The sequence below is a fragment of the Equus caballus genome, chromosome 22 (genome assembly GCF_041296265.1).
Source record: "Equus caballus isolate H_3958 breed thoroughbred chromosome 22, TB-T2T, whole genome shotgun sequence".
NCBI classification, from domain to species: Eukaryota; Metazoa; Chordata; class Mammalia; order Perissodactyla; family Equidae; genus Equus; species Equus caballus.
This window is the reverse complement of record NC_091705.1, coordinates 22,048,611-22,074,515: the sequence shown is the minus strand read 5'-3', so window position 1 is coordinate 22,074,515 and position 25,905 is coordinate 22,048,611. Positions and strand designations below refer to the sequence as shown.

Sequence of the window (25,905 nt, the reverse complement as noted above, 5' to 3'; positions counted from 1 at the left end):
TGAGAAAAGCCAGCATAAAGCACTTTTATTGCAATAATAAAACTTGAAACTCATATGTAGTGCGGAGGGATGGGGTGAGGGTGGGCAGGCAGCACTAACTCCTCTCACCACATCACTACACAGGACCGCAAGGGGCGAGAGGGGAGGGAAAAGCCAGGAGACTCGGAGATCAGCAGGGGGAGCGGAGCGTCAAAAAACCGGAGATGCTGAAGCTGCGATGACCAGCATCATTTTCTTAAGACAACACTCAAGGATTTGTCATGATGGCTGGGCTTTCACTGGGTGTTAAGTGTCTACAAACAGCACCTTCAATTTAAACTTTCGATTAAAGTTCTTAAAATTTAGGAAGTGGAGCTTGGATAGCTATGAGATTACAAAAGTCCTGAATATCCATTAGAAAAACCACAGGATGAAAAGAAAAAAAGCCAGGCCACGAAGAAGGCTTCAGAGGTCCCTGCTGGCCCGGGGACAGATACCTGCAGCGTCCAACATCGCAGTGAAAACGATCTGCTTTCAAAAGGCAGAGGGCTTCGGGGAGGTGGTGTGGGCAGCGGAGGCAACGGCTCTCCCTCCCACTTCAGTCTCAGGTTAGGGCGTTTAATTCAACCAAAGCGCATCTCTCAACTGGGAGAATGATTCGGCCCCCACAGCGCCTCGAATCTGCTATGGCTTTGCAGCGCAGCAGCAAGAACGTTTAATATATAATAGATAAAAATTTCATCCAAAAAATAAAATAAAATAAAGATTCTTGCATCCCCCCTCAACACCAATTCCTATTCTAGAGTTAACCCATTATTTGTGCTGTTAATACTTGACTAATGCTTAACTGGGAGCCTAGATCCAGAAGACTGAAACTGAATCCTCCCTCCAAAATGGAACAAAGTAAGGAGAGTAACTTGAGGTTTACGGCATGTCATTTAGGTCAACACACACACAGGAGACGGGGAGAGCAAAGCCGGGTGACAGGACACATTCAGTCAGGGTGGATGCTTATACAGAGTGTGGTGGACATCAGGAGAAGCTCCGTACGGACTTGCGTGTGCACGTCTGGAGGCGCCAGATCCCTCTGCGGCACATCTGTTGGGGACAGAGAATCTGTGAGTTCCAGCAACTCAGTGCCCTGGGTGTGTGGTGGGGAGAAGGCCGCCTGCCACACCAAGTCCCTTCCCCACGGCTGCAGGTTTCACCTGGACCAAGCCTCTTCTGCTCCAGGGGGCAGAGCCAGCTGGGCTCAGGCTGGACATACAGGTGAGCAACCTCCTTCCTGCTTAAACTGGTCGTGTGTTTTTGTTCTTTGGTGAGGAAGATTGTCGCTGAGCTAACATCTATGCCAACCTTCCTCTATTTTGTAGGTGGGACACCACCACAGCACGGCTTGATGAGCCATGTGTAGGTCCACGCCCAGGATCTGAACCTGCGAACCTTGGGCCACCAAAGTGGAGTGTGTGAAGCTAACCACTACACCACTGGGCCGGCCCCGGTGTGTGTTTTTTTTAAACCTAAGGTTAAGTTTACCTTGCTGAGGACAGCAGGAGGAGCAGTCCACCAAAGCCGCTGACGATACAGTTCCCCTTTATCACTGGGTCTCCAACTTGGTTACATGCAGGAACTGCCTGGGAGCTTTAAAAAAGTCTTAATGCTTGGAGCCCACTCCCAGTGACTGTGGTTAACTGGTCTGGGCATCAGGAGTCTTAAAAGCTTCCCTGGTGACTTTAATGTGCACAGCCCTAAGCTGGCATTCCTCAAGATGAACAGAAGTAGAAAATGTCTGCACTCTCCATTCATTCATGCAAACCTCTAACTTTCCGGGTTTGGCCCTGGGCTTTCCCTCAAGACCCCTGCGAGCAGCTGGGAGGCGTTCTCTGGCAGTGTGGGGAGGCTTAGGCCAGGTGACTTGCAGCCCCTCCTCCCTCTCTCCCTTCCTGGCCCTGCCTCCATCCTACCAGATTTACAGAAAGCCTGCTCTGAAATCAAGACAACTTCAAGCCTCCCCTAAGGACATTTATGTTCAAAGGATTCGGCTCTCAAAGAACCAGAAAGAGGGTCTGGGCCAGGGGTAGACCTTTGGGCAGACAGAGGCTCGGAAAACTGTCAGCGTTTCCCTCCTGATAGAAACGACAAGTGGAGACGCCAGAGTCATCAAACCTGACCAGGCCTGGATGACCCTGGCGTGTAGGGCTCAAACCACTGAGAGAGAAAACAGCTAATAATAAAAAAAGCTCTTCTACTCAAAGAAGTCCACAACAGCACAAGGCCACACCCTAACAGACAGGCTGGCAGCCACTTATTGCAGCTTTCAAACAAAAACGTTCTCACCCAGCCCCTGGCTGTGGCCCTGTGCTTCCGGGGGCAGGAGGGGAGCAGATGTAGAGGCCTAGGGCCAAAGGGGAAGAAGACGACGCAGTTATGTGTTCCAGGATTGTCAGACCTACATGGAAAGTTATGGGCCAGTCACATATTGAGTTTGGTTTCCTAGAAATGAGGGGAGAGGAAAGAAAAAAGCCCAGGAAGGGGAAGCAGGAAAGGGCTTCTGGTTGCAGTCTGCGACTGCCTGATGTGGCCTTGAGTATGGCCTTGCTCTCTGGGCCTGTTTCCTCACCTGCTGCATAGGAGGGTGACTCAGGTCCCTAAGACCCCGTCCTAGGACTGTCTGAGAGCATCCTTTATACTTCACAAGCATCCTCTGGCCTCGCCTGTCAACCCACTGGTAACAAGCTGTCTGAGGGCCGGCTTGGTGGCACAGTGGTTAAGTTTACACGTTCCACTTCTCGGCAGCCCGCGTTCGCCGGTTCGGATCCCAGGTACGGACATGGCACCACTTGGCAAAAGCCATGCTATGGCAGGCGTCCCACATATATAGTAGAGGAAGATGGGCACGGATGTTAGCTCGGGGCCAGTCTTCCTCAGCAAAAAGAGGAGGATTGGCAGTAGTTAGCTCAGGGCTAATCTTCCTCAAAAAAACAAAAAAAACAAGCTGAGCTGCTGTCAAGTGTCCTAGGCTTGCTCCCCGAGGCAGGTGGCCCAGGTGGTAAAGCCTCTCTCATACCATCTACCAGGCAGCGATCACAAACTCCATGAATGAGGCAGCTGCACAGACTAGGACAGGGCAGGCAAAGTCTCCAACAGGCTTACTTCTAAAGAACTAAATGGCGGCACCAGAAATTTGGCCTATATTTCCAGCTCCCAGTTCAGTTTTAGTTTACAAACCACTTATAAAAATACTTAATTTAAATAACCGTCAGCTGCACCATCCCCATGACTTCGTTTGAGAGCATATGCCATCCCTTCCTATAGGATGGTCAACTTTTACATTCAAGGTAGACACTAATAACTAAACTGAAAGGCTACCTGACAGGGGAAGACCACAGAGGAGAAAAACACCCCATGGCATTCCTGGTTCTCTGTGCCCGCCTCAAACACCGGGCATTACACGGAGGAGCAAAGGTGGTTACAGACCCTTGAGCTTTAAGGTTCCTTACCCAAGAACAGGGAGCACAGGGAGGAAGCCACTCCTGTCATTCCAGTTTTAGAAGCTCCACATCAAAGACAAGGGTGGCGTTTGGCGGGATGATGCCCGGGTGCCCAGTGGCACCGTAGGCGTAGTCTGGGGAGATCGTCAGTTTGGCTCTCTGACCCACACTCATCTGTGAAAAGAACGAGGAGGAAAGAATCAGCTGGACGCACTCCCCAATTGTCTTGGCAAGCAGCAGACCTGTTTACCAGGGTATCCCTTGGCCAGGATGGTATGACTAGGACATCCCAGTGACTGCATGGCTGCCTGCGTGCTGGGCACCCCCATGTCAGGTCGTGGAGGTTGGCAGTCAGGCTGAATGATCCCTGCGCCCGGCTCCAAGGGGCTCAATGGCAGATAAAAATCCTCTTGATTCCCGGAATGGTCAGCTTCTCAACCTTTCTGCCCAAGTCTTACTGATCTAACTCTGGGCAGCTAACACTCTGAAAGTGTCACCACTTAGTCCTTCAGTGGCCTGTCACTCAAAGGACAAGTTAAGTGGTATGTATGCTCTTAAAAAAGGAATAATTTCTTCAAGACTTTGCTTTAAAAGAAAACCCAAAGAAAGTAATATTTGGGGTAATCTCCTTTTCTGTACTTTCTATATTTATACTCATACTCAGAAATATAGAAAGACTTTTAAAAAGATAGTATGATTTTCTGGGATACCAAGTAGCATGTACAGTATGCTTCCATTTGTGTGAAAAAGAGGAAAATATTATAATTTGTACTCACCCATATAGACAGAAAACATCTTTGGAAGGACACAATACCAGTGTTTTTCAAAGGAGAGAACAGAGTACAGTGGCCAGGTCAGAGGGAAAATTTTCACTTTTTAAAATGTATTTGTACTTTTCTTATTTTCTAATCACTACACCAATAAATTTAAACACCTATTTTCTGAACAGTGAGCAGATTCCCTGCTCTATTTCCATCCTTTTACCCGTCTCTCTAAGTCTCCATGTGCACATTCCTGGCTCTCTGACTCAACCCAAGAGATGGTGTAAAGGGGACGCCACAGGTTGTAAGGAACTTTCTAACGCAACGCAGAAGTCTCGCTTCCCACAGCTGTCTTCAGAACCTGCGACATGCTGGACCAAGGTGGCAAGGACAGTTAAAGCTTATGCTTTAGCTAATAAAATTCAAAACGATCGTATCCTTTTATCCAGCTATTCCACTTCCAGAATCTTCTGTTGACAACCCAAATGCCCATTATAAGGCACATCTGCACCATGGGTGAGCCACTAGAAAGAATATAGTGACCTTAAATGTACTAACACAGAAAGACGCCCAAGATACACTGTTAGATGAGAAAAGCAAGCTGAAAATAGTACTTGTGACAGGACTGCATACCTGTAAACACAAACCAAACCAACAAAATTATCAAAAGAAAAGGAAAAGGGACACAAGATGAGCCCTCTCTTCTCGTGCTTCTAACTCACTTGCCGAAGAAATGTTCTGTGGAGTTTAAAGAAGACGCTGTGTGGGTGTCAGAGCGCTCAGACTCCTCACAAGTGGCAGAGCCGTGACTGACCCCAGAGCACGGGGCCCAGGGGAGACTGGGCATCGCCCCAACATCCTGTCATGCTCGCCAGGCCTGGGATGTAACACAGGCTGATAACGCTATCTCAGGGCAGCTACGGTTCTTGGAAACACAACACAATTATTGTTCCAGCGCCGGGACAGCCAGAAAAGATGAGCTGCGCTGTGCACAATGGCGGGTATGGGAGACGGGGGACGGGCCACAGACCCAAGAGCCGGCCAGACGTGGGAGGTGGGGACAGGATGGGACAGAAAGGAACGGTTGGCAAGGTTTCCAAAGGGAAGTAACCCACAAAGATCCTCTCCTTCTAGTCCTGCCAACCCTCTGCTCTGCAAGAACAGAAATCCAGACACCTGGGAGAGGGAGGGGTTAAAATTCTGAAAGTTAAACAGTTTATTTGGAGATAAATCAGTGACATTTTACAGAGGAAGCAGAGCAATGTGTGTTCAGGAAAAGAAAAAGATAAAAATCTTTCTCTCCACTTTGGTTAAATCCCCCATTTTCTTTGGTGAGAGAGGTAATTAACAGACTAATTACCCACCACACAGGGCCTAATTATAAAGCCCGCTGGGTTTCAGGCCACTGAACACCCCTTTACCTGGTTACTGCCAAAGAGAAAAACTCCTGGGCTGAACGGAAGGATTGGTTCCAAGTGAAATCTGGCAACCCTGGGTCCCTACTGTCTACAGGGAATTTCGGAGAATTGGCAGGACAAAAGCTGTTTACACAAATGGAGACGGGAGAGGTGACGAAACAGACTCAAGACAGACGAAATGACTTTCTACACGAGTACGACCTCTCAGAAGTGGTCTGACACAACATGGTCAATAATAAGACAAACACAGATTACAACTACACCGAGATACCATTTTTCACTCCTTATATTGTCCTGAAGTCAAAAGCTTAACAACACACTGTGCTGGTGGGACTCAGACGAGACAGGCAGCTTCATAACCTGCTGGTGGCAGTTCACAGGGTAACCCCTACGGAGGGCACCTTGGCAATATGTCAAAAGACAAAGCCACTGAATCCCTCACTCCACTTCTGAGGATGTGCTTATGGCGACATTTGCACAAATGTAAAATAAAGTCCAAAGAAGATTAGTGACTGCAGTATTGTGACAATACTGGAAATGACCCAAATGGCCATCAGTGGGTGCTGGTCAAATACATTAGAGTACACTCCTGTAAAAGGGTGTCCTCCTCTTTCATGTCCTGGTATATAAGGGGTCAAAATAGATTAAGTGAAAAAGCCATGTGCTGAAGAATGTGTGTGCCTAAAAGGAAAAAAAAAGCCATGTTTTGTATGCTTAAAGAAACTCTACAAGAAACATTAATAACAGGAGTTACTCGGGGGGCAGGGGGCACTGGAAAGATAGGGTGAGGTGGCAGAAAAACTTCTCACTTATACTTTTTTTGATTTTTGAACCATATGAATGTCCTACCCAGAAACATAACTTAAAAGGTAGACACTAGGAAACAACACAAAACAAACGAGAGCATACCTGGGCAACCCCTTCTTCCCAGCCTCGGATCACCTCCTGCTTGCCCAGCATAAACTTAAAGGGCTTGTTTCTGTCCCGGGAGGAATCAAATTTCTTTCCATCTTCAAGCATCCCTGTGAAAAAGGGCAGTTGTAACATGAGCAACAAGGAGTAATGACACGAGGCAAGTCAGAAGCCAGCAGCAGAAGGCCCATCCCAGACGCCAGCACTCAAGGGCCTGGCAGGGTGTCCGAGGCCCGAGGAGGAACTGCGGCGTCCAGGGAGGATTTCCTGTGTCCCCACTGGGCCTCTAAGGAGCTAGGGGAGTCCCTCCACTCCAGACTCGTGAACACTCTTCCCTCACTCCAAGCAGGAAGCTGATGACCAGAGGCAGGCAGTACCCTACCTTGGTCTGGAAAATGGCGAAGTGCACACACTCCTGGCACGAATTTCCAGCACCCTGTGGATTTCCTCCCAGACTAAGAATCACTGTGAGCTCTTTACACACAGACAATGGCCGAAAGTCACATACAGTGCAAGAAGCAATATTCCTTTCTCAACTCAGCCGTCATCTTTTACAGAAACGTGGGTAGTGTCAGAACTGAACTGCACTGTAGGTTACTTGTTGCGGGAGAATCAGTCATGGCGTTGCAAAGACACTGAAAACCTCTCACCAGCAGACAGCTAATGACTCCAGCGGACCTGCGGGCAGTGCTTTCACTCCGAGCCAGGGACTGGGCTAGAGCCTCTCCACACATGCACTTACTCAGTCCTTCCCACAGCACTGTCCCCATTTCACAGATGAGGACGTGAGGCAGAGAGAAGAGGAGTGCTGAAGCAGTAAAGCTAGGCCCTAAATCCCCAAACCATGTTCATTCTACTATTTCAGGTTCCCAGAAGCCAAACCACTATGGCACCCTCCGTGAAGCGGGACTTCCAGAGACGAGATGCCAGAGGGTGAGCGCCACGAGGAAAGAGGAATAGACGCCTGCAACTCCCCACCAAAACAACCACAGCACTGGCTTCTCAGGAAGCTAGTGTCAGCCAACTGTGAGAGCTGTCACTGACATCCTGAAAACTCACACCAGAATCCCAAAACGGGAGGGGCAGCCAGCTGTTGTCACATAATTAACACAAAGCTGATTTTATTGGAGGCTCAGGGTGAGCACCCACATGGTTCTAAGCATCACTCAGAAGACCCAGCAAAACACAGAATTTTGTTGTGTGTCTATGTTTTAGAGAAGGAGGGAAATCCCAACAAAATCACAACATAAAAAAGTGTCAACGCTTCTAAGTGGGATGGGGAAGCAGGGATCAATTGAGAGCTTTATCACAGCCACCAGACTATCTGTACTTTGACAAAATAGGAAACAGGGAGTGTGGGGGACAGAAACTGCTGTCCTAACAGAGCTGGAGGAGAGACAGACGTCCTGGGGCAGAGGGGGTGCTGATACTGCCTGGAGCTGGGAGCTGCGGACTGAGAGGGAGACAGGAGGATGGAGGCCCACCCCTGCCAAGTCAGTGCAGAGCCAGGACGGGGCAACCCCCCCAAGTAGCAACTTGGGGTGTACACGCAGCTCATCTTTTCACCAGAACACAATCACTACCTGATAAAAGAAATGCCAATGGTGGGACTTGAGTAGTTTTCTACAAATGAGTAACTGGGATAGAAGAGGTCTCCACTCTCCACAACACTCACTGGAGACGTTCCTTTCAGCCATTTCAAGCTCTACTTCATACACTGACCCCAACCCAACTGAACTCGGCGTTAAGGGCGAGAGCAGGCAACGAACCTAGAGCTAAGATTCCCAGAATCCCGTCTCTGGCCAGGCAGGGAGCCTTTCCAGCCGCCCGCCTGAGACGGCTTGTTTCAGAAATAAGGAAACCAGCTGGAAGGCTCAGTAACCCGGCCGAGGTCAGGGCCAGGGAGCAGTGGGCCAGGCTCTAGCAAGAGGCTTGAATTAGACCAACGGGGACCAAGCTGCAAAGAAGACTGAAGACCAGAAATAGCCCCTTCCCGGTCGGTGCCCTTCAGAGCAGACCTTGAGGAGAGCCCCAGGGATTCCTGAGCAACCACGGTGGACAAGTCACTAGGTGAGGAAGCCACCCGGGGAAGAGCCAAGGATGGGAGGGTGGTCCCTGGCCCCTGAGCCCTGACTGTCTGCAAAGACTGGCTGAACAAAACCCACAGGGGAAAACCTGCCCAGAGAGGCAGCTGGAACCCAGGCTGGGGCACATTCCAGACCCTTGGGAAATCCAGACCCAGCACTCCCACCTCCTTTTCCAGGTGAAAATCAACTTTCCAGGAAGCAGCAACAGCCTGGCCCAGATGAACTGGAGCCAACTAAGCCTTCGTCCTATGTCAGGGTTGATGTGGGTAGGGCATATGGGCCAGCATGGGCACTCGGACCCACTGTGAAGTCCACTGGAATCTTGCAGGAAGGACTTGTCTCACTGGTAAAGAAGAAACGCACTCGGGAAGAAAGCTCCTCTCTTCCATCCCAGCTGAAGACCCTCCTGTGAGGATGTGATGTCTGGAGCCATGGTGGCCACCTTGTAACCACGAGAAGGTCAGGAGCACCACAGAGCAGTTGTCCCATTGCTCTGAACCACCCTCCTCAAGACTTGTGTTCTGAGGTGACTAAAAGTCAGCTTTGCCTTAAGTCAGGTTTTCAGTTACTTGCAGCGGAGAGTAACCTGTTATGAGGTGAATCTTTACCTGACATTTACTTAACACACTAGAGCTTACACCGGGCGGGGATCAGTGCCTGTTCCCACGAGCCAGACTGGAGAAAGTCGTGGTTCACCAGGCACTGGGTAAGACACCTCAGAAGAGCTTGCCTTAGTGCAGACTCATGAGCCCTAACTAAACACTGCTCCAGATCCACCTAATAAGTCAGAAAAGCAAGACGCGGCGCGATCAAACTGCTTCCCAGTGCAAAGGTCAAGGAGATCTACAGGAATAAAAATATCCAGCACCCCAAAAGGTAAAATTCCCAACGTCTAGCAGCAAGAGATCACTAAGCATCACCACGCAGAGAGGCATGAAGACAGGACCCACAACAAGGAGACTAATCAACCAATTGGAACCAACCCAGAACTGACACAGATGTTAGAATTAGTAGAGAAGACAGTAAGATTCAAATTAAACTTCCAGAGATGAAAACCACAATGCCTGAGGTGAAATGTACATTGGGCTGGAACAACTGGATATCCACAAGCAAAAAGTAAAAACCTGAGTCTATGCTTCACATCCTAATCAAACATCATCTCAAAATGGATAGCAAACCTAAACACTAGATCTATAAACTTTCAGAAGAAAACAGAGGGAAAGCATCTTTGTGACGGTGGGTTAGGCAAGATTTCTTAGATATGAGGCCAAAAAGCACAATCCACAAAACGATAAATTGAACTTCATCAAAATTAAAAACTTCTGCACTTTAAAAGATACTTTAAAGAGAATGAAATGTCAAGCCACAGACTGGGAGAAAATCTTTGCAAAGAATGTATCTGATAACGGACTTGTGTCCAGAATGTATAAAGAGCTCTCAAAACTCAACAGTAAGAAAAGAACTGGATTAAAAGAGGGCAAAAGATTTGAATAGATCCTTCACTGAAAAAGAAATACAGATGACAAGCACATGAAAAGATGCTGAACATTACGTCCTTACAAAAATGCAACTTAAAACTACTAGGAGATACGACTACTACCTATCAGAATGAGTACAACTAAACCGTATTGGTGAGGATGTGGAGGAAGAGGAATTCTCATACACCGTTAGTAGAAACATAAAAAGGAACTACCCTAGAAAACAGCTTGGCAGTTTAAGTTAAACATACACCACCCATACGACCCAGCTGTTCTACTCCCGGACATTCATCCAAGAGAAATGACAGTCTATGCCCACACAAAAAGACTTCTATACAAACGTTCATAGCAGACTTACTTGTAATAGCAAAAAACTGGAACAACTCAAACATCTGCCAACTGGGAAATGGATAAACAAGTATACCCATACAATGGAAAACTATTCAGCAATAAAAAGGAATGAACTATTGGGACATGAAACATATTAATCTCGGGGCTGGCCCTGTGGCCGAGTGGTTAAGTTCGCGCGCTCCGCTGCAGGCGGCTCAGTGTTTCGTTGGTTCGAATCCTGGGCGCGGACATGGCACTGCTCATCAGGCCACGCTGAGGCAGCGTCCCACATGCCACAACTAGAAGGACCCACAACGAAGAATAAACAACTATGTACCGGGGGGTTTTGGGGAGAAAAAGGAAAAAAATAAAATCTTTAAAAACAAAAAACAAACAAAAACACATATTAATCTCAAAATAATTATGCCAAGTGAAAGCAGCCAGACAAAGGAGTACACACTGTATGATTTCATTTATATGAAATCTTAGAAAATGCAAACTCATCTATGTTGACAGAAAAAGTGTATCAGTGATTAGTCATGCTAGGAACGGGGAGGTTTCCAAGGGTACAAAGAAACACATCAAAACTAATGAAACTGTACACGCTAAATATGACAGTTTATTGGATGTCGATTATGCCTCTATAAAACTGCTTTTGAAAGAAAGGGAAAAAAAGAGAAAAAAGTGAGATTTACTAAAAGCCTACATGTTTCCCTCCTATACCCAACCTGGCAGCGGATGGCAAGGTGCTTCCTCTGCCGGGGGAAGGAGCAGGCAAAGCAGGCAGCAAGGCAAGACTCAGCAGTTGCTCCCATTTAACTCTGGGCATCTCCGTGCCAGGACCTGGAGCCCTTGACCAGTGAAGCCACTTGCCAAGTCAGTGCCATAATTTCCTAGAGAAAGCATGCTCTGCTGAGAGAAGGCAACTGAGGTTATGGTTCAGACATGACAGCTGACACTCTTTAAGCTCCGAAGGCCACTCGTAGCAAAAACCATCACCAGTACAACCTCCTTTCTGCACAACTGACCAATTTCATTTCTAACTACACACAAACCTATACCTCATGACCCAGAAACTGCCTGGGATAGCTCCGTACTCTTGATTTCAAGAACTACTTCTCGTTTCCTGTCTGAACACAGCTCGAGGTCGCAGACGGCGACCTGGAGGCTCCATGTCCCTGTGGCACTCAGCTCAACTCCACCAGGCACGCAGGAGTACTTTAGGATTTGCTTCACTTGCACGATTTTTAAGAACCAGCACGACAAACACGAGACTTCCACATTCAGACCTCTTCCCTATACAGGAGGAAGAATCTGAGGGGTCATCCCAGAACGGCAGTTTTTACTTTTGGCACCTTTAAATTACTAATCAGTGAGAAAAATGTGAAAATTTTGGGGTCTCCAGTTAAAAGCACAAAACCATGAAAGGTGCGAAAGCTATGGTTGCCTGAGAGACTGTGAAAGCGGCTTCTGGCTGCAAGGCAGCCGATGTCACCTCCGCCTGGGTCTCCTCCCAAACTGTTCAGCTGTTCTTTTGGGGGAAGAACTCAAATCCTTGGAGAGGGAGCAGGAGGGCTTAAAATTTTTAAAAAGGGAGTGGGGAAGTCTGGAGTTCCCTCCGCCACGCAGCCTGCTCCTGCTGCTGCTCATCTGCCTGAGAGCGCTCCTGCTGAGGGACCCAGCAGCTGCTGACACAGTGCCCCTGGGCCGTGTCACAGAAGCAGTGGTTAAGACCCACGTCAGGATTTGGAGATTCAAGAGGACCAGTGGTGATTATTTCACTGATAATCCAACAGAAACAGAGCCACTTCCAGTGTGCTCTGCTTCACGGGAAGACAGTGTCCACAGACGCTCTGCTAAGAAAGGGAAGACGAGTGGAGAAGGCACCTGCAGAGCTCAGGCTTCAGCACCTGCTGCAGTTAAAGCTCATGACTCAGTGTGGTTTTCAACTGCGGACGAATCTTTGCAGGTGGTTTTCACGGGCAGCATTTAACAGGGTCCAAAATATGGAAAGTTTTAAGATCAAAAAACGAAACGCCCAAACCTAAATCAAATGATAACAACACAACAAAACAGAACACCCTAAACCCTCAACTTCCAAAACAAAATAAAGTTCTTGCCCTTCACGGCTGGGAGAAGGAGAAAGGATTTCTACTTTCAACTCAATAGGGAGCTTCCAAAGTATAAAAAGAACGGTTTTATGGAGGAGGGGGAACCAATTCAAAGTCGCCAGTTTTTCTGCAGATTTGCATTGGAAGCCACTTGAACATTCCCAAATAAACATACTAACCTAGGTACAAACGGGTATAGTGACCTAGGCTTACCTACTTCCCTTCTTTCTTCTCATTATATACAGAAGCTCTCTCAACCACCTTTTACGTCACTGCCTAACCAGAGACTCTTACAACAAGCACAGCCTGCACAGCCCCAGCAGGGTGAAAGCATCTTCTTGCCCCAGCCTCCAGCTCATCCTCCCTTTCTTTCCCATGTGAGTTTTATGCTCACCAAAGATCAGTTAGCTGTGTTTATTCTCAAATCCATTTATGTGAGCTATACTTACTGAGTATAGATAATAAATAGCATGTAAAATAAATGAAATATGAGTGTGAATAAGTGGTCCTAGCTGACTGCTTGGAAAGACTCAATAAAGGCAAGTCACTAAAAAATACTGCTAGTGAATAACTGTGTATGGGTGAGACCAATGCATGTTTGGAGGAAGAAAAATCTTAAAAATCTAGAAAGGTTTGACATTTAGATGACCTCACAAGAGTCCTTGCTCTACTTTAAAAGAAGCCAAAATTAGTTTTTGCAAGAAATTTGATGGGAAACTCCACGAGAAGAGCCACCCTCAAAGAAACACATGGCCCTTTAGTAAATGATTTCTGTTTGGATTTGAAATAAAATGTTTAGAACTACAATGGGTACCACAGAAATACAAAAGATTATAAGACAATACTATGAAAAGCCATACATCAACAAATTGGATAATCTAGAAAAAATCGATAAACTCTTAGGATTATAAAACCTTCCAAAGCTGAGTCAAGACAAAATAGAGAATCTGAATAGACCGATCACTAGTAAGGAGACTGAAACAGTCATCAAAAACTTCCCAGGAAACCAAAGTCCAGGACCAGATGACCACAAAACATTCAAACATTTAACAACTATCCTTCTCAAACTCTTTCCAAAAAACTGAAGAAAAGAGGAAGGACACTTCCTAAGTCTTTCTACGAGGCCAACATTACCCTGATACCAAAGAGAGAGAAGGACGACACAAAAAAGGAAAATTACAGGCCAATATCACTGACGAACATAGATGCAAAAATCCTCAACTAGATATTAGCAAATCTAATACAACAATATATTGAAAAGATTGTACACCATGATCCAGTGGGATTTATTCCAGGGATGCAAAGATGGTTCAACATCTGCAAATCAATCAATGTTAATACACAACATTAACAAAAGGAAGAATAAAAATCAGATGATCGGGGCCAGCCCAGTGGTGTAGTGGTTAAGTTCACGTGCACCCACTTCAGAGGCCCAGGTTTCATGGGTTTGGATCCTGGGTGGAGACCACCCATCAAGCTATGCTATGGCGGTGTCCCACTTACAAAATGGAGGAGGACTGGCATAGATGTTAGCTCAGAGACAATCTTCCTCAACAAAAATAAAACAAACAAGTAAAAATCACATGATCATCTCAATAGATGCATAGAAAGCATTGGACAAGACACAGCATCCATTTATGATAAAAATTCTGAACAAAACAGGAATAGAAGGAAAGTACTCAATGCAATAAAGGCCATATATGACAAACCCTCAGCTAACATCATATTCAGTGGTGAAAAACTGAAAGCTACTCCTCTGAGAACAGGAACCAGACAAGGATGCCCACTTTTGCCACTCTTATTTAACATAGCATTGGAAGTCCTAGCCAGAACAATCAGCCAAGAAAAAGAAATAAAAGGGATCCAAATTGGAAAGGAAGAAGTGAAACTGTCACTATTTGCAGATGACATGATTTTATATATAAAAAGCCCTAAAGAACCCACCAAAAAACTATTGTAAATAATAAACAAGTACAGTCAAGTTTCACGGTACAAAATCAACATACAAAAATCAGTGGCATTTCTGTACACTAACAATGAAATAGCAGAAAAAGAAATCAAGAAAACAACCCCATTCACAATTGCAACAAAAAGAGTAAAATGCCTAAGAATAAAATTTAACTGAGAAGGTGAAAGATCTCTAGATTGAAAACTATAAAACATTGCAGAAAGAAATGAAAGACACAAAGAAATGGAAATACGCTCCATGCTCATGGACTGAAAGAACTGACCTAGTTAAAATGTCCATATTACCTAAAGCAATCTACAGATTCAATGCAAGCCCTATCAAAGTCCCAACAACATTTTTCACGGAAATAGAACACAGAATCCTAAAATTTATATTCAACAACAAAAGATTTTGAATAGCCAAAGGAATCCTGAGGAAAAAGAACAAACCTGGAGGTATCATGCCCCAATTTAAAATATACTACAAAGCTATAGCGATCAAAACAGCATGATACTGGCAGAAAAAGAGAGACACAGATCAATGGAAGACAAATGTGAGCCCAGAAATAAAGCCACATGTCTAAGGACAGCTAATTTTTGACAAAGGAGCCAAGAACATACACTGGAGAAAGGGAAATCTCTTCAATAAATGGTGTTGGGAAAACTGGACAACGACATGCAAAGGAATGAGAATAGACCTTTATCTTACACTATATACAAAAATAACTCAAAATGGATTAAAGATTTGAATCTAAGTCCTGAAACCATAACCAGATAGACAGATGGCCAACAGGCACATAAAAGACGTTAACATCACTAATTATTATGGAAAAGCAAATACAATGAGCTATCACCTCATAGCCATCAGAATGGCTATTATTAAATAGACAGGAAATAAGTGTTGGAGAGGATGTGGAGAAAAGGGAACCCTCAGACACTGCTGGTGGGAGTGCAAACCAGTGCAGCCACTGTGGAAAACAGTATGGAGATTCCTCAAAAAATTAAAAATAGAACTACCATGATCCAGCTATTCCACGTATGGGTATTTATCCAAAGAACATGAGAACACCAATTGGAAAAAAGATCTATGCACCCCTATGTTCACTGCAGCATTACTCACAACAGCCAAGACTTGGAAACAACCTAAGTGCCCATCAACAGATGAATGGATAAAGAAGATGTGGTATATACAATAATGGAATATTACGCAGCCATAAGAAAGATGAAATCTTGCCATCTGCAACAACATGGAGGGTATTATGCTAAGCAAATTAAGTCAGAGGGAAAAAGCCAAGTACCATATGATTTCACTCATGTGGAAGACAGAGAAACAACACACACACACATACAGAGAATAGACTGGTGGTTACCGGGGGGAAGGAAGCTGGGGGCAAGGAAGCTGGGGGGAAGGCAAAAGGGCAAAGGGGTGCAAGTGTACAGTGACAGATGGCAGCTAGACTTTTGGTGGTGAACACCATGTAGTCTATATAGAAGCCGAAATAAAACGATGCACAACCAAAATTTATACAGTGTTATAAGCCCACGTTACCTCAATAAAAAAAAATTAATTAAAAAAGAAGGTAGGGGCCAGCCCCGTGGTCGAGTGGTTAAGTTCACACGCTCCGCTGCGGCAGCCCAGGGTTTCACCAGTTCGGATCCTGGGCGCGGACATGGCACCGCTCATCAGGCCATGCTGAGGTGGTGTCCTACATGCCACAACTAGAAGGACCTACAACTAAAAATATGTAACTATGTAGTGGGGGGAACTTGGGGAGAAAAATCAGAAAGGAAAAAAAAGGTTAGAGAAGCCCTGTCACTTTTATGACTGACACATCAACTACCCAGTTGTCCCAATCATGATGGGTGAAAAGGGATTCTCCACTGAGCCAGGTGAACAGCATTAAGCTCAAAGCTTATGTGTCTGCCCCGTTTCTGGGCCTCTGTGGTTGCATTCCCAGGACAACCTTCCCGACTCAGCGATCTGAGAACCCCAGGTGCATGGCGGGATCAAAGGTCGAGCACCTGTGCAAAGAGGGCACCACCTTCTTCTCCTCAGCACACAGGTGAGAGCAGGACTACCTTCCATCTCTCGTCTAGAAATGCTTCTAACCTTTGCTAAGCCCCTGTAGTCTACGACCAACAGTGTTTACAAAGGCGGGCTCACGGTGGGAAAAACAGGCAGGTCCCCAGGACTCAGACCAGAATGCACGTCCTTGTGGGCACGCCTTTCTATTTTCTATTTCATCACATAAATACGAGGACTGCTACATTATGTCTCAAACGGGCGCGGGGAGATGCACACAAGGCAACACAGTGGCTATCTAGAAATGGTAGAAATGTGCATGATCGTTACCTTTCTCTTCTCTGTTTTCCAGAAAACAGAAGTGGGAAGCTACAGGTAGAGGGTACAGCGGTTAGAGGCATGAGTTCTGGAGCTGGGCCCCAGATTATTACAGTGATTCCCTCCCTGCTCTCTCCGCATCAGCCCTTGCTCTCCTACAATCCAAACTTGCCACGGCAGCCAGAGGGACGTTCTCTTAAAATACAAGTCAGACCCTATTACTCCTCTGCTCAAAACCCTCCCGTGGCTCCCCACCTCACTCAGAAGAGAAGCCAAAGCCCTTAAGTCCTGAAAAGTCAAGGCCCTGTAAGAGCTGCCACCCCACGCCGCCATCTCTCTGACTTCATCTCTGATTACTCTCACACTTCTCCACTCCGAGAACATTGCTTCCTTATGTTCTGTGTACACACCAAGGATACTTCCACCCCAGGGCCTTTGCCCTCACTGTTCCCTCTGCCTAAAATGCCCTTAGCCAGGCAGTCACATGGATTATTCCCTCACCTCCTTCAGGTCTTTATTCAAATATCGCTTTCACATTGAGGCCTTCACTGGTCTAAAATCTCAACCCTCTCCTGTCCCCTCCTTAGCACTTACTGACTAACGTACAATATATTTTTACTTATTAATCATTATTTGTTACCTGTCTTTCCCAGTGTAAGATCTCCAAGGGCAGGGACTGTGTCTTCTTCGCTCCTGTATTCTTGCTACCCAGAACAGTGCCTTGCACATAATACATGGTAAGTACTTGTAGAAAAATTAACGGCACCTTTCCCCTTCCAGACCTTTGCACACACTTGGCAAGCCCCTTCCTTGTGCCTGAGCCAGCCACACACATCAAAGACCGTGTGGCACTTGTAGCCCCAGGTGCAGGGTGCTCAAGGCACTTCCCCTGTAATGGACCACTCCCTGCAAGGCAAGCACCTCGCAGGCAAGGCAGGGCTTTCCCCAGCTCCTAACACATCTGTTCAGTGAGTGAGGGAAAGGTTTGGTGTGTTGATCTGTGTGTGCAGTAGGTGTGACCGGAAGGCGTGGTCACAATTTTACTAATCCACAGGGATTGAACAAAGTCCAAGATGTTGTGAATATGTTCTGTCTTACTCTAACCTAAAGGAAATAGAAATATTATACCCATCATAACAAGAATGTGGGCTTTCCCCACTCCAGCGAGTCTAATGCAGGTCCTAACTGCCTGCGCACTCCGTCACTGAGGACCTACTCCATGCCAGGTACCAAGGGGGAGAGACCACCACCAGTGAACACCACCAGTGGGGGCCTGGCCTCCTGGAACTTGCAGTCTGCCAGGTAAAGAGCAGATGTAAGACACACAGCCCAGACTCAAGAGGAAATGGGCGGGTGCCTTGTTGGAGAGTTGGAGGCGTGTGTGCATAGGCAAAAACCACTGTAGCCAAGGACCTGTGGAGACCCACTAACGGGTGTCATTTAAACTGTGATAGAGCCTGCTTTGTGGTGGCACCTAAGCATAGGGCAGAGCCCTTCATACAGGGAAAGGTTGGTGTGTCTGAGGAACCCAACGCAGGCCAGGGTGGTCTGAGCTCCGGGCAGGGGAAGAGTAAAATAAAGGCGGTGAGAGAGACAGCAGCATCCAGGAGCTGATTATTTCTCCCTCTCCCTCCTGTTCCTCCTCCTACTTTTTGCACTGCTGGAGCTAACCTGGCCAAAATTAAAGGGGGCTGGGGGAAGGAATGCAAGGACTCAGGTGAGTTCCCCAGTAGGTAACAAAACAGGCAAGAGAAAAAACAAATAAAAATAAGCAAACTCCACTGTGAGCGCCAAAGGGAGAGGGGGATAGTACACATCTAAGTTATCCATAATACCCTTGGCCTTTTCCACGGGAAACAGCAGCTGACAATACTATTTTTAGAGAAAATCCCAAGGCAGATAAATGACCCCCAGTTTACAGATATAATGAACCGATTAGCACTTGACAAAAATCAGTTTTCAATCACCAAAAATGTTCAAGTTAAAAAGCCTATGGGGGGGGCCAGCCCTGGTGGCCTAGTGGTTAAGTTTGGTGCTTTGGCGGCCTGGGTTCGGTTCCCAGGCGTGGACCTACAGTGCTCTGTTAGCAGACATGATGTGCTGGCAGCCTACAACTAAAAAACAGAGGAAGAGTGACACAGGTGTTAGCTCAGGGAAAATCTTCCTCAGGGAAAAAAAAAAAGCCTATAGGTAAATGAGTGAATTTTATTGTACATAAATTATATTTAACAAAGCTGTTAATGAAAAAAAAAGTCACTGAGATCCACTGAAAGGAACCAGAGCTCTTTGAAGACATGACTGAGACCAGGACCAGGGCAGTGAAATCAAGGAAGTGATTAAGGAACAGTGGCATGAGCTTGAAGGGGCTCTTACGGGCTGAATTTGGGACAATATGAGTAGCAAAAAGAATAATGAATGTCAAAGATTTTAAGGCTCTGAGTTCACAGTATACTAAAAAACGGGGAAAAAGTCACTTGCCACCACTGGGGATGACTATAAAACCAATTCCTCACTTTAAAAATTGGTGATTAAAGGGAAAGAATTAAGTTTTACCCTATTTTATAGAGGAATGGCAGCTAATAAATGTAGAAGGTATGAAAGAATTTTTAAATCGCCACTTTGCAAATGCCAGCGAGATCCTTTCTTCAGGCGATAACTATCACTAGCTGTAAATCCCGACAGGCAAAGGGCTGACGAGGAGCAGGCCTCTGAGCACGTCCAAGGGCTCCACAGACAGCCTGCCAGCTGCACGGGAAACGCACCTTCACGAGACCAAACTGAGCATCACAAACAGCGATGTTCCCCTCGGCGTGCCGAGTATGAAGCACACAGCATCACGTATGAAGTCTGCACGCTAAAAGGTTTCACCAGAAACTATTCAGACATTTAAAACTCAACTTCCAGTTTACAGGAAATCCAGGCAGTGGAAGGAGTTAAGATAACACCGGGAGAAAACAATGAGACAGACGTGGGGTATTCTGTAAGATAACCAGCCTGCTCTCTTTGAAAAACCAGGGTTGGTAAGAAAAAAATCAGCGTGAGACTGACAATATCCGACTGCAGTGAGTGAACCTCAACTGAATTCTGGTTTTAAAAAAACAGACTTAAAAAACACTTTGGGGGCCGGCCCCGCAGCTGAGTGGTTAAGGTCACGCACTTCACCTCGGTGGCCCAGGTTTCTTGGGTTCAGATCCTGGGTGCGGACACGGCACCGCTCATCAGGCCATGCTGAGGGCGCATCCCACATGCCACAACTAGAGGGACCCACAACTAAAAAATACAACTATATACTGGGGGAATTTGGGGAGAAAAAAGTAGGAAAAAAAAAAGATTGGCAACAGTTGTTAGCTCAGGTGCCAATCTTTAAAAAAAAGAAAAAACACTTTGAGGACAACTGAGGTAGTTTCAACATGAATTTGGTTTTAGATGCTACGGAATCATTTTAAATTTTTTTGGAGGCTAAGGAGAACATCCTCATTCTTTGAGCATGCGCAAGCATTCAGAGGTAAAGGGTCACGAGGTCTGCAAGTTAAATGGCTCAGCAAAAAAATAGGTGATAGCTCAATACACGTATTCTGTAAGTAGACAAAAATGGCATACACGACAAAATGTCAGCCATCATGGAATCTACGTGGTGGGCACACAGGTATTTATCATTCTACCGATCCTAAATTGCACGTAAGTTTGGGGCCGGAGTGCTGAGACCAGGACTCTGTCTTTCTCCCACTTTAGACATCACAGGGGGTGCTGGCAGGACCAAGGACCAGGGGGCATACGTCACTCAGTGCCTGGGACACACGGAGCCTTAATGACACAATAACGGCATCACTGTCACTGCCTCTCCCAAAACGCACTCACCCCCAGCTCTAACACTCCAGCAGGTCCTCACAGGAGGCGCTGTTACTGGCATTTTACAGATGGCATGTGGAAGCTGAGAAAAGTGGTACAATTTGCCCAAGCTCTCACAACATGTTAAACGGCAGAGGCAAGATCTGAACCCAGTCAAGGACCTACATCGTCTTTGGGGATCACTGTCCACCTGGCACCACCTGTGCCCACCTGCCCAGGCTGGCACTCTACACATCCAGGATATAACCTGGGCCCCATTGCTGCCCTCGCCCCCAACAGTTCAATGTCCACACAGCAGCCGGAAGGTGGGGGGGGGGGGGGGGGTCCTGTTAAAATCCAAGCCAGCTCATGACCTTTTAACGGCTTCTACCTCACTCAGAGAGAAAGTCTCATAATAACCTACAGGGCTCCACCACCACCTCATCTCGCACCACCTCCCCCCTCACACAACCCATTCCAGCCGCACAGGCGCTCCTGCTCCTCTGACACACCAAGCACGCCCCAGCCTCGGGGTCTGCACCACTCTTCCCTCTGCCTAGACAGGCACACTGCTCCAACTTCCTTTGGGTGATATTAAAATGTCATTTTGTCAGAGGCCCCTTCCAACCACCCTCACTTAGCGCAGCAAACTCCCTCCCCACGCCCTCCCGCTCTAACCCCCCACAGCGCTCCTCAGCACCCGGCGGCGTGTCACACCTTCGCGCTATTAGTCTTATCCACTACATCAGTCTTCGTTTAGTTCACTGACCATGTCCCTAGTGCGTGGCTTGCTGCTGCTCAGTGAACATCTGCTGCAGGCAGGCAAGGGTCCTGCTGCAGCCCTGCCCAGTTACAGCCTCTCCACCTGAAGATGGCACGGGGGCCCTCCGAGGAGTCTGCTGGTGGTGAGCCTTCCTCCAGACATCAGATCATCGGCCAAGAAACACCCAGCAGGGAAATGAGTGCAATAAAGCAGAGAAGGGAGGCTCCAGAGAAGCAGGGGGCGGAGAGGGGGTTGCAGGAAGGTGGCTACACCTGCCCTGGGAGCCTCAGCATCCCTCCAAGTGGGCCTTCGAAGGAGACGCGGCTGGGGGACCCTTGGTTTTTCTCAGAAGCCAGACTACTAACAACTTAAACCCGACCCAAGGACAAGATGTCAACTGGCTTTTAAGAGGATAAAAAAAGAATTCCTTCAATCCACTTGAGACTGCCCTGACAATGGCAGGCACGTGGCCTGCTGCTGTGAGTAAAAGCGACATAAGCCTAGCTGTGTGTCAGGACAAGCTCAACAATAAAGATGACCAAACTACCGGAGGCAAGGAGGGAGCTATGAGAAGCCACTTGATCCTCAAGGCACATACTTGGCAGGTTACCTTTCCACCTCCTCCCTCCCACTTCAACGCCTGTCATGCTACTAGGAGGTGCCTGGCTGGTGACAGCAAAGTTTTCATTTTCCCTTCTGGCATCACAAAAATGTGGCACAGCCTTTCTGAGGCCATGCTCATACTGTGCTCTGCTAGAGGCCACCGAAGGCACCAGAGGGAGCCTTGAGAGTGGCATCAAGGCTACTAGTGGCAGCTACTGGCAGCATTTAAAACGCCCACATGGTAAAAGTCTGTGCTATGCAAATCTCCAGTGGCTGAGGGGATTTTGGCTACCTTACTCCCACTGCCCCTAAATCAGCAGTAGTGGGCAGCTAGCCAGAGGGGACTGTATCAGGAGTGTTCTGACCCAAACCTGAGTCAATCAGAGTCTCTCTTCTAGGAACTGTAATCATTGGAGTCACAAAGCCAAGCAATCTGAGCTAGATAGTCAAAAGGAGACAGAGAAACTGGGCACGGGGGTGGGAGGAGGGGTCAGCACTGGGGACTTCCACCATCCACCACTTGGGAGAGGCAGAAAAGGAGAAATCTGTAACAAGAGACTACTGAGGCAGCCAGGTAGAGAGAAACAGAGATGAAAAGTAGGGGCATCATGAGAACTTCTCCCTTCTTGAGGCCCAGTGGGGCTCCTGCCATGGAAGACCCTTAAATCTTTATCATTATTCTCCCCCCTGCCACATCATGTTGCCTCAAGATGGATTCTGTTCCCAGGGGTGTAAAAGCCTTAACTGCTACAGATGAAATCTCAAAGCACCTACCTATTCCTCTCACGCCCCCACAGGTTTCAAACAGGTTCTTCCTGGGAGGCTGGTGGCAAAGGCCCGCAGGAACAAAGCCGCCCGCCCAAGAACAGCCTATTCTGTGAGCATGAGGCAAAGCTGGCTCCTCACTAAGGCGTCTTTGTAGGGCTTATCAAAAATGAAATAAAAAAGCAAGCTTTTGTCCTAAGGCACGCCAGGGTCCTGCTGCTGTTCTGGGCACGTGTGGGTGGGTGCCACCCTCAAAGAAAACACAGACTTGGAGAAGAGGCACCAGGAGCCCTGATGATGTTCTGGGTCCCACGACCATCTGTTCTCTTAGAAAGAGGCTCCAGACATGCTGTGTGGGGACATTTCACCAAGAAGCAAAGTGAAATGTGGTACTGCCTACATGCTGGTGTCCAGTCCTGCCATGAGCCCTAGGAAGTAGCTAAGCCAAGGACGAGGGGTACAGCCTTGGGAGTGAGACAGATGTAGTCAATTATCCTGGTGTGGACAAATTGCGGGGGAGAGGGAGCAGAAGTCACCTCATCACCTCTGAGGCCCAGTCTGTGTCTCAGTTGCTGTGGGAACTAACAAACTGCTCGCTCACCCCAGCGCTGTAAACAGGCAATGGTTACTCTTCTCACCTCATTGATCAAAAAACAACCAGAGTGACCAGCTTTCCTCCACGAGACCTCCTAGACTCAGGTGCTGACCATGGCCTACAAAGACAGCCATTTAAAACGCCAAAACCGCTTTCCAGTTTTGTTCACAGGCATGAGACTGTTCCCCACAAAGAAGGGTTTCAACACCTCCTCCTTTGGTGGCCTTTTAAAAGGTTCAGCCCTTAACCCTCTCCATCCCCTGCCCTCATTCCTTCCCATGGAGAAGGGCCAGAGAAATAACACAGCCAGAGAAATAAAAGGGAGAGGGGATGTTAGCTGCTGTTTTTTTCCTTCCCAATGAAAGTCATTTCCCTCAATAGAGAGCTCCCCCCACGATCCGGTAGAGAAGGGCAGAGCCAGTCCCTGAGCAGCAGGGTCAGAACTGCCTACAGCCTACTACCCAGGAGAGGAGGAGGAGGAGGAAAAGGGAGGGAAGGAGAAGAAACAGAGGAAGGAGGAGGAGGAACAGAGGAAAGGGTGGGAAGGAGGAGAAAGGGGAAGGGGGGGAGGGGAAGGGAAGGTTATTCACATCAACAACTGCGCTGCAGCAACCCCCCCCCACCCAGCCACGGAATCTCCGCCTGCTCAGCCGCCCCCCTCCTCCCCAATACAACCCAGGAGGACCTTGTAAGGGCATGGAGTAAAAGATGGTCCCAAGGCACATGACTCTGAGGTCTGCATTCTGGCTGAGGGTCTACAATCTCCTTTGGCTTACATTACTGTTTCTTACCCTAACTGGGCTTCAGCCTCCTTATCTTCAAAATGGGGAGGAGAAAAGCCTCTACTCCTAGAACCCGAGGAGGGGTGGGGGCTAAATTACATGTTCTGTCAGCCTGGGCCATCACTGCCACTGAGGCTTGGATTTCTAAGTGGCTCAAAAGTAAGAAGAGGAAAGCGACCGCGCAGATCTCGTTCCTCCGAGGCCAGGCTGAGCCAAAGCAAAGACTTAGTTAGCGGGACGTTTCCCCACCCGCAGCGGAGGGCAAATCCTCAGTCCCCCGGGGGGAAGAGGCAGCTCCGCAGACTGGGAGTTACCTCGCCCGTCTCATCGCCATCCAGACAGGGCCGGAAGCGGGGTAGGGTGTCAACCGGGACACAGAAGCGGTGCAAATCCTTTCTGATGGTCCCTGGCCAGGGCTCTGCCCATTCCTGAGCGTGTGACCTTGGGCAAGGGACTTCGCCTCCCCAAGCCTCAGTTTCCCCGTCTGCGCAGTGGGCATAAGGGCAGCATTCGAGGCACGAAACTGCTTTAGAAGCGCGAGATAACGCCCGGCCCGCAGTCGGCGCTCACAAGTGCCGGCTCAGACCTTCCCGGGCTCGGCAGGCCCGAGGCTGCCCCTCGGGGGCGCTGCCGCCGCCCAGGCCTCGGCCTCGGGCCACGCGGGCCCCGTCGTCGCCACGCCCCGGGCCTCTGCCCCCAGGCCTCGGGGCGGCCACAGGCGGGCCGGGCCCCCCCTCCGTGGGCCCGCGACTCACCCGTGTAGTGCACCACGCAGGTCTGGCCGCGCTTCGGGAAGGTGCGCCCTGGGGAGACAGACAGACAACCAGACGGGCGCGGTGAGCGGATGCGCGCGGCGGCGGGGGGCTCCCGGGGGCCGCCGGGGGCGCCTACTCACCGTCTCCGGGGGAGATGGTCTCCACCTGCACTCCCATGGCTGCGGCGGCGGGCGCGGGGCGGGCGGCGCGGCGGGCGGCGTGGACCACGAACCGACCTGGCTGCGACTCCGCGGCTCTGCCTCGTCCCTCCGCGCGACGCCTGCGCACGCGCGCGCCCCCGCACGCCCCGCCCTGCGTGCGCGCTCCATGCGGCGCGCGCGCCCCCGAAGCCCGGGCCGCGGGGCAGGGGCACCGGAAGCCGGGAAGCCCCGAGGCCTCCGGATGCAGCCTTTTGAGCGGCCGTCGGCTCCCCCCACCCTTCCTGTCGCTGGGCTTCCAGCCTGGCGGGCATCTCCTTAGCCGAGTTTCCGCAGCTGGGAAAGGGGAGTAAGCACGGGGGGTCCGCCAGTTTCTGACTCCGTGACTGAGCCGGTTCACATGGCTAAGTGCACAGTTACCCTGCAAAGGATGGGTGTGGGAGGTCAGCGCAAAAGTGCATTCATGTTAGGTAAATTCATGTCGATAAATAGTTGGAGATTCTGAGCTCCGCTTTTCTGCGCTGGAGGAGGAGCCAGAATTTACACTCACCTGCATGATCCTGTCCTCTCCGGTCGGGATTCATTCATTCATTCATAGCTTACATACGTACATTCTTATTGAGCACCTACTGTGTGCCATGCACTGTGCTAGGTGCTGGGGAAACAGCAATGAAGGAGACACTCAGTCCCTTACATCACAGAACTTAGAGCCTGGTGAGGGAGAGACCACCAAATAACCACACAGATAAACGTAAAGTTTCACATCTACAAGTACTGCGAGAGAGTGACACATGGCGTTAT

General features: G+C 48.5%; 1 protein-coding gene across 2 annotated transcripts; it reads right to left on the bottom strand.

Moving 5' to 3' along the window:
- FKBP1A (FKBP prolyl isomerase 1A) lies at positions 1-25,293 on the bottom strand. 2 transcript variants are annotated; one of them, XM_023626261.2, is made up of 5 exons: positions 25,087-25,293; positions 24,947-24,994; positions 6,559-6,671; positions 3,480-3,644; positions 1-1,077 (listed from the first exon to the last, which is right to left on the bottom strand). In XM_023626261.2, the coding sequence occupies exons 1-4, from the start codon at positions 25,121-25,123 to the stop codon at positions 3,516-3,518; spliced, it is 327 nt and encodes a 108-aa protein (XP_023482029.1). In that variant the 5' UTR covers positions 25,124-25,293; the 3' UTR covers positions 1-1,077; positions 3,480-3,515. The 2 variants fall into 2 exon arrangements, with proteins under 2 accessions (XP_023482029.1, XP_023482028.1); XM_023626260.2 differs by lacking the exon at positions 24,947-24,994 and having other exon boundaries at positions 25,087-25,292.
- Positions 25,294-25,905: the final 612 nt, after the last annotated feature.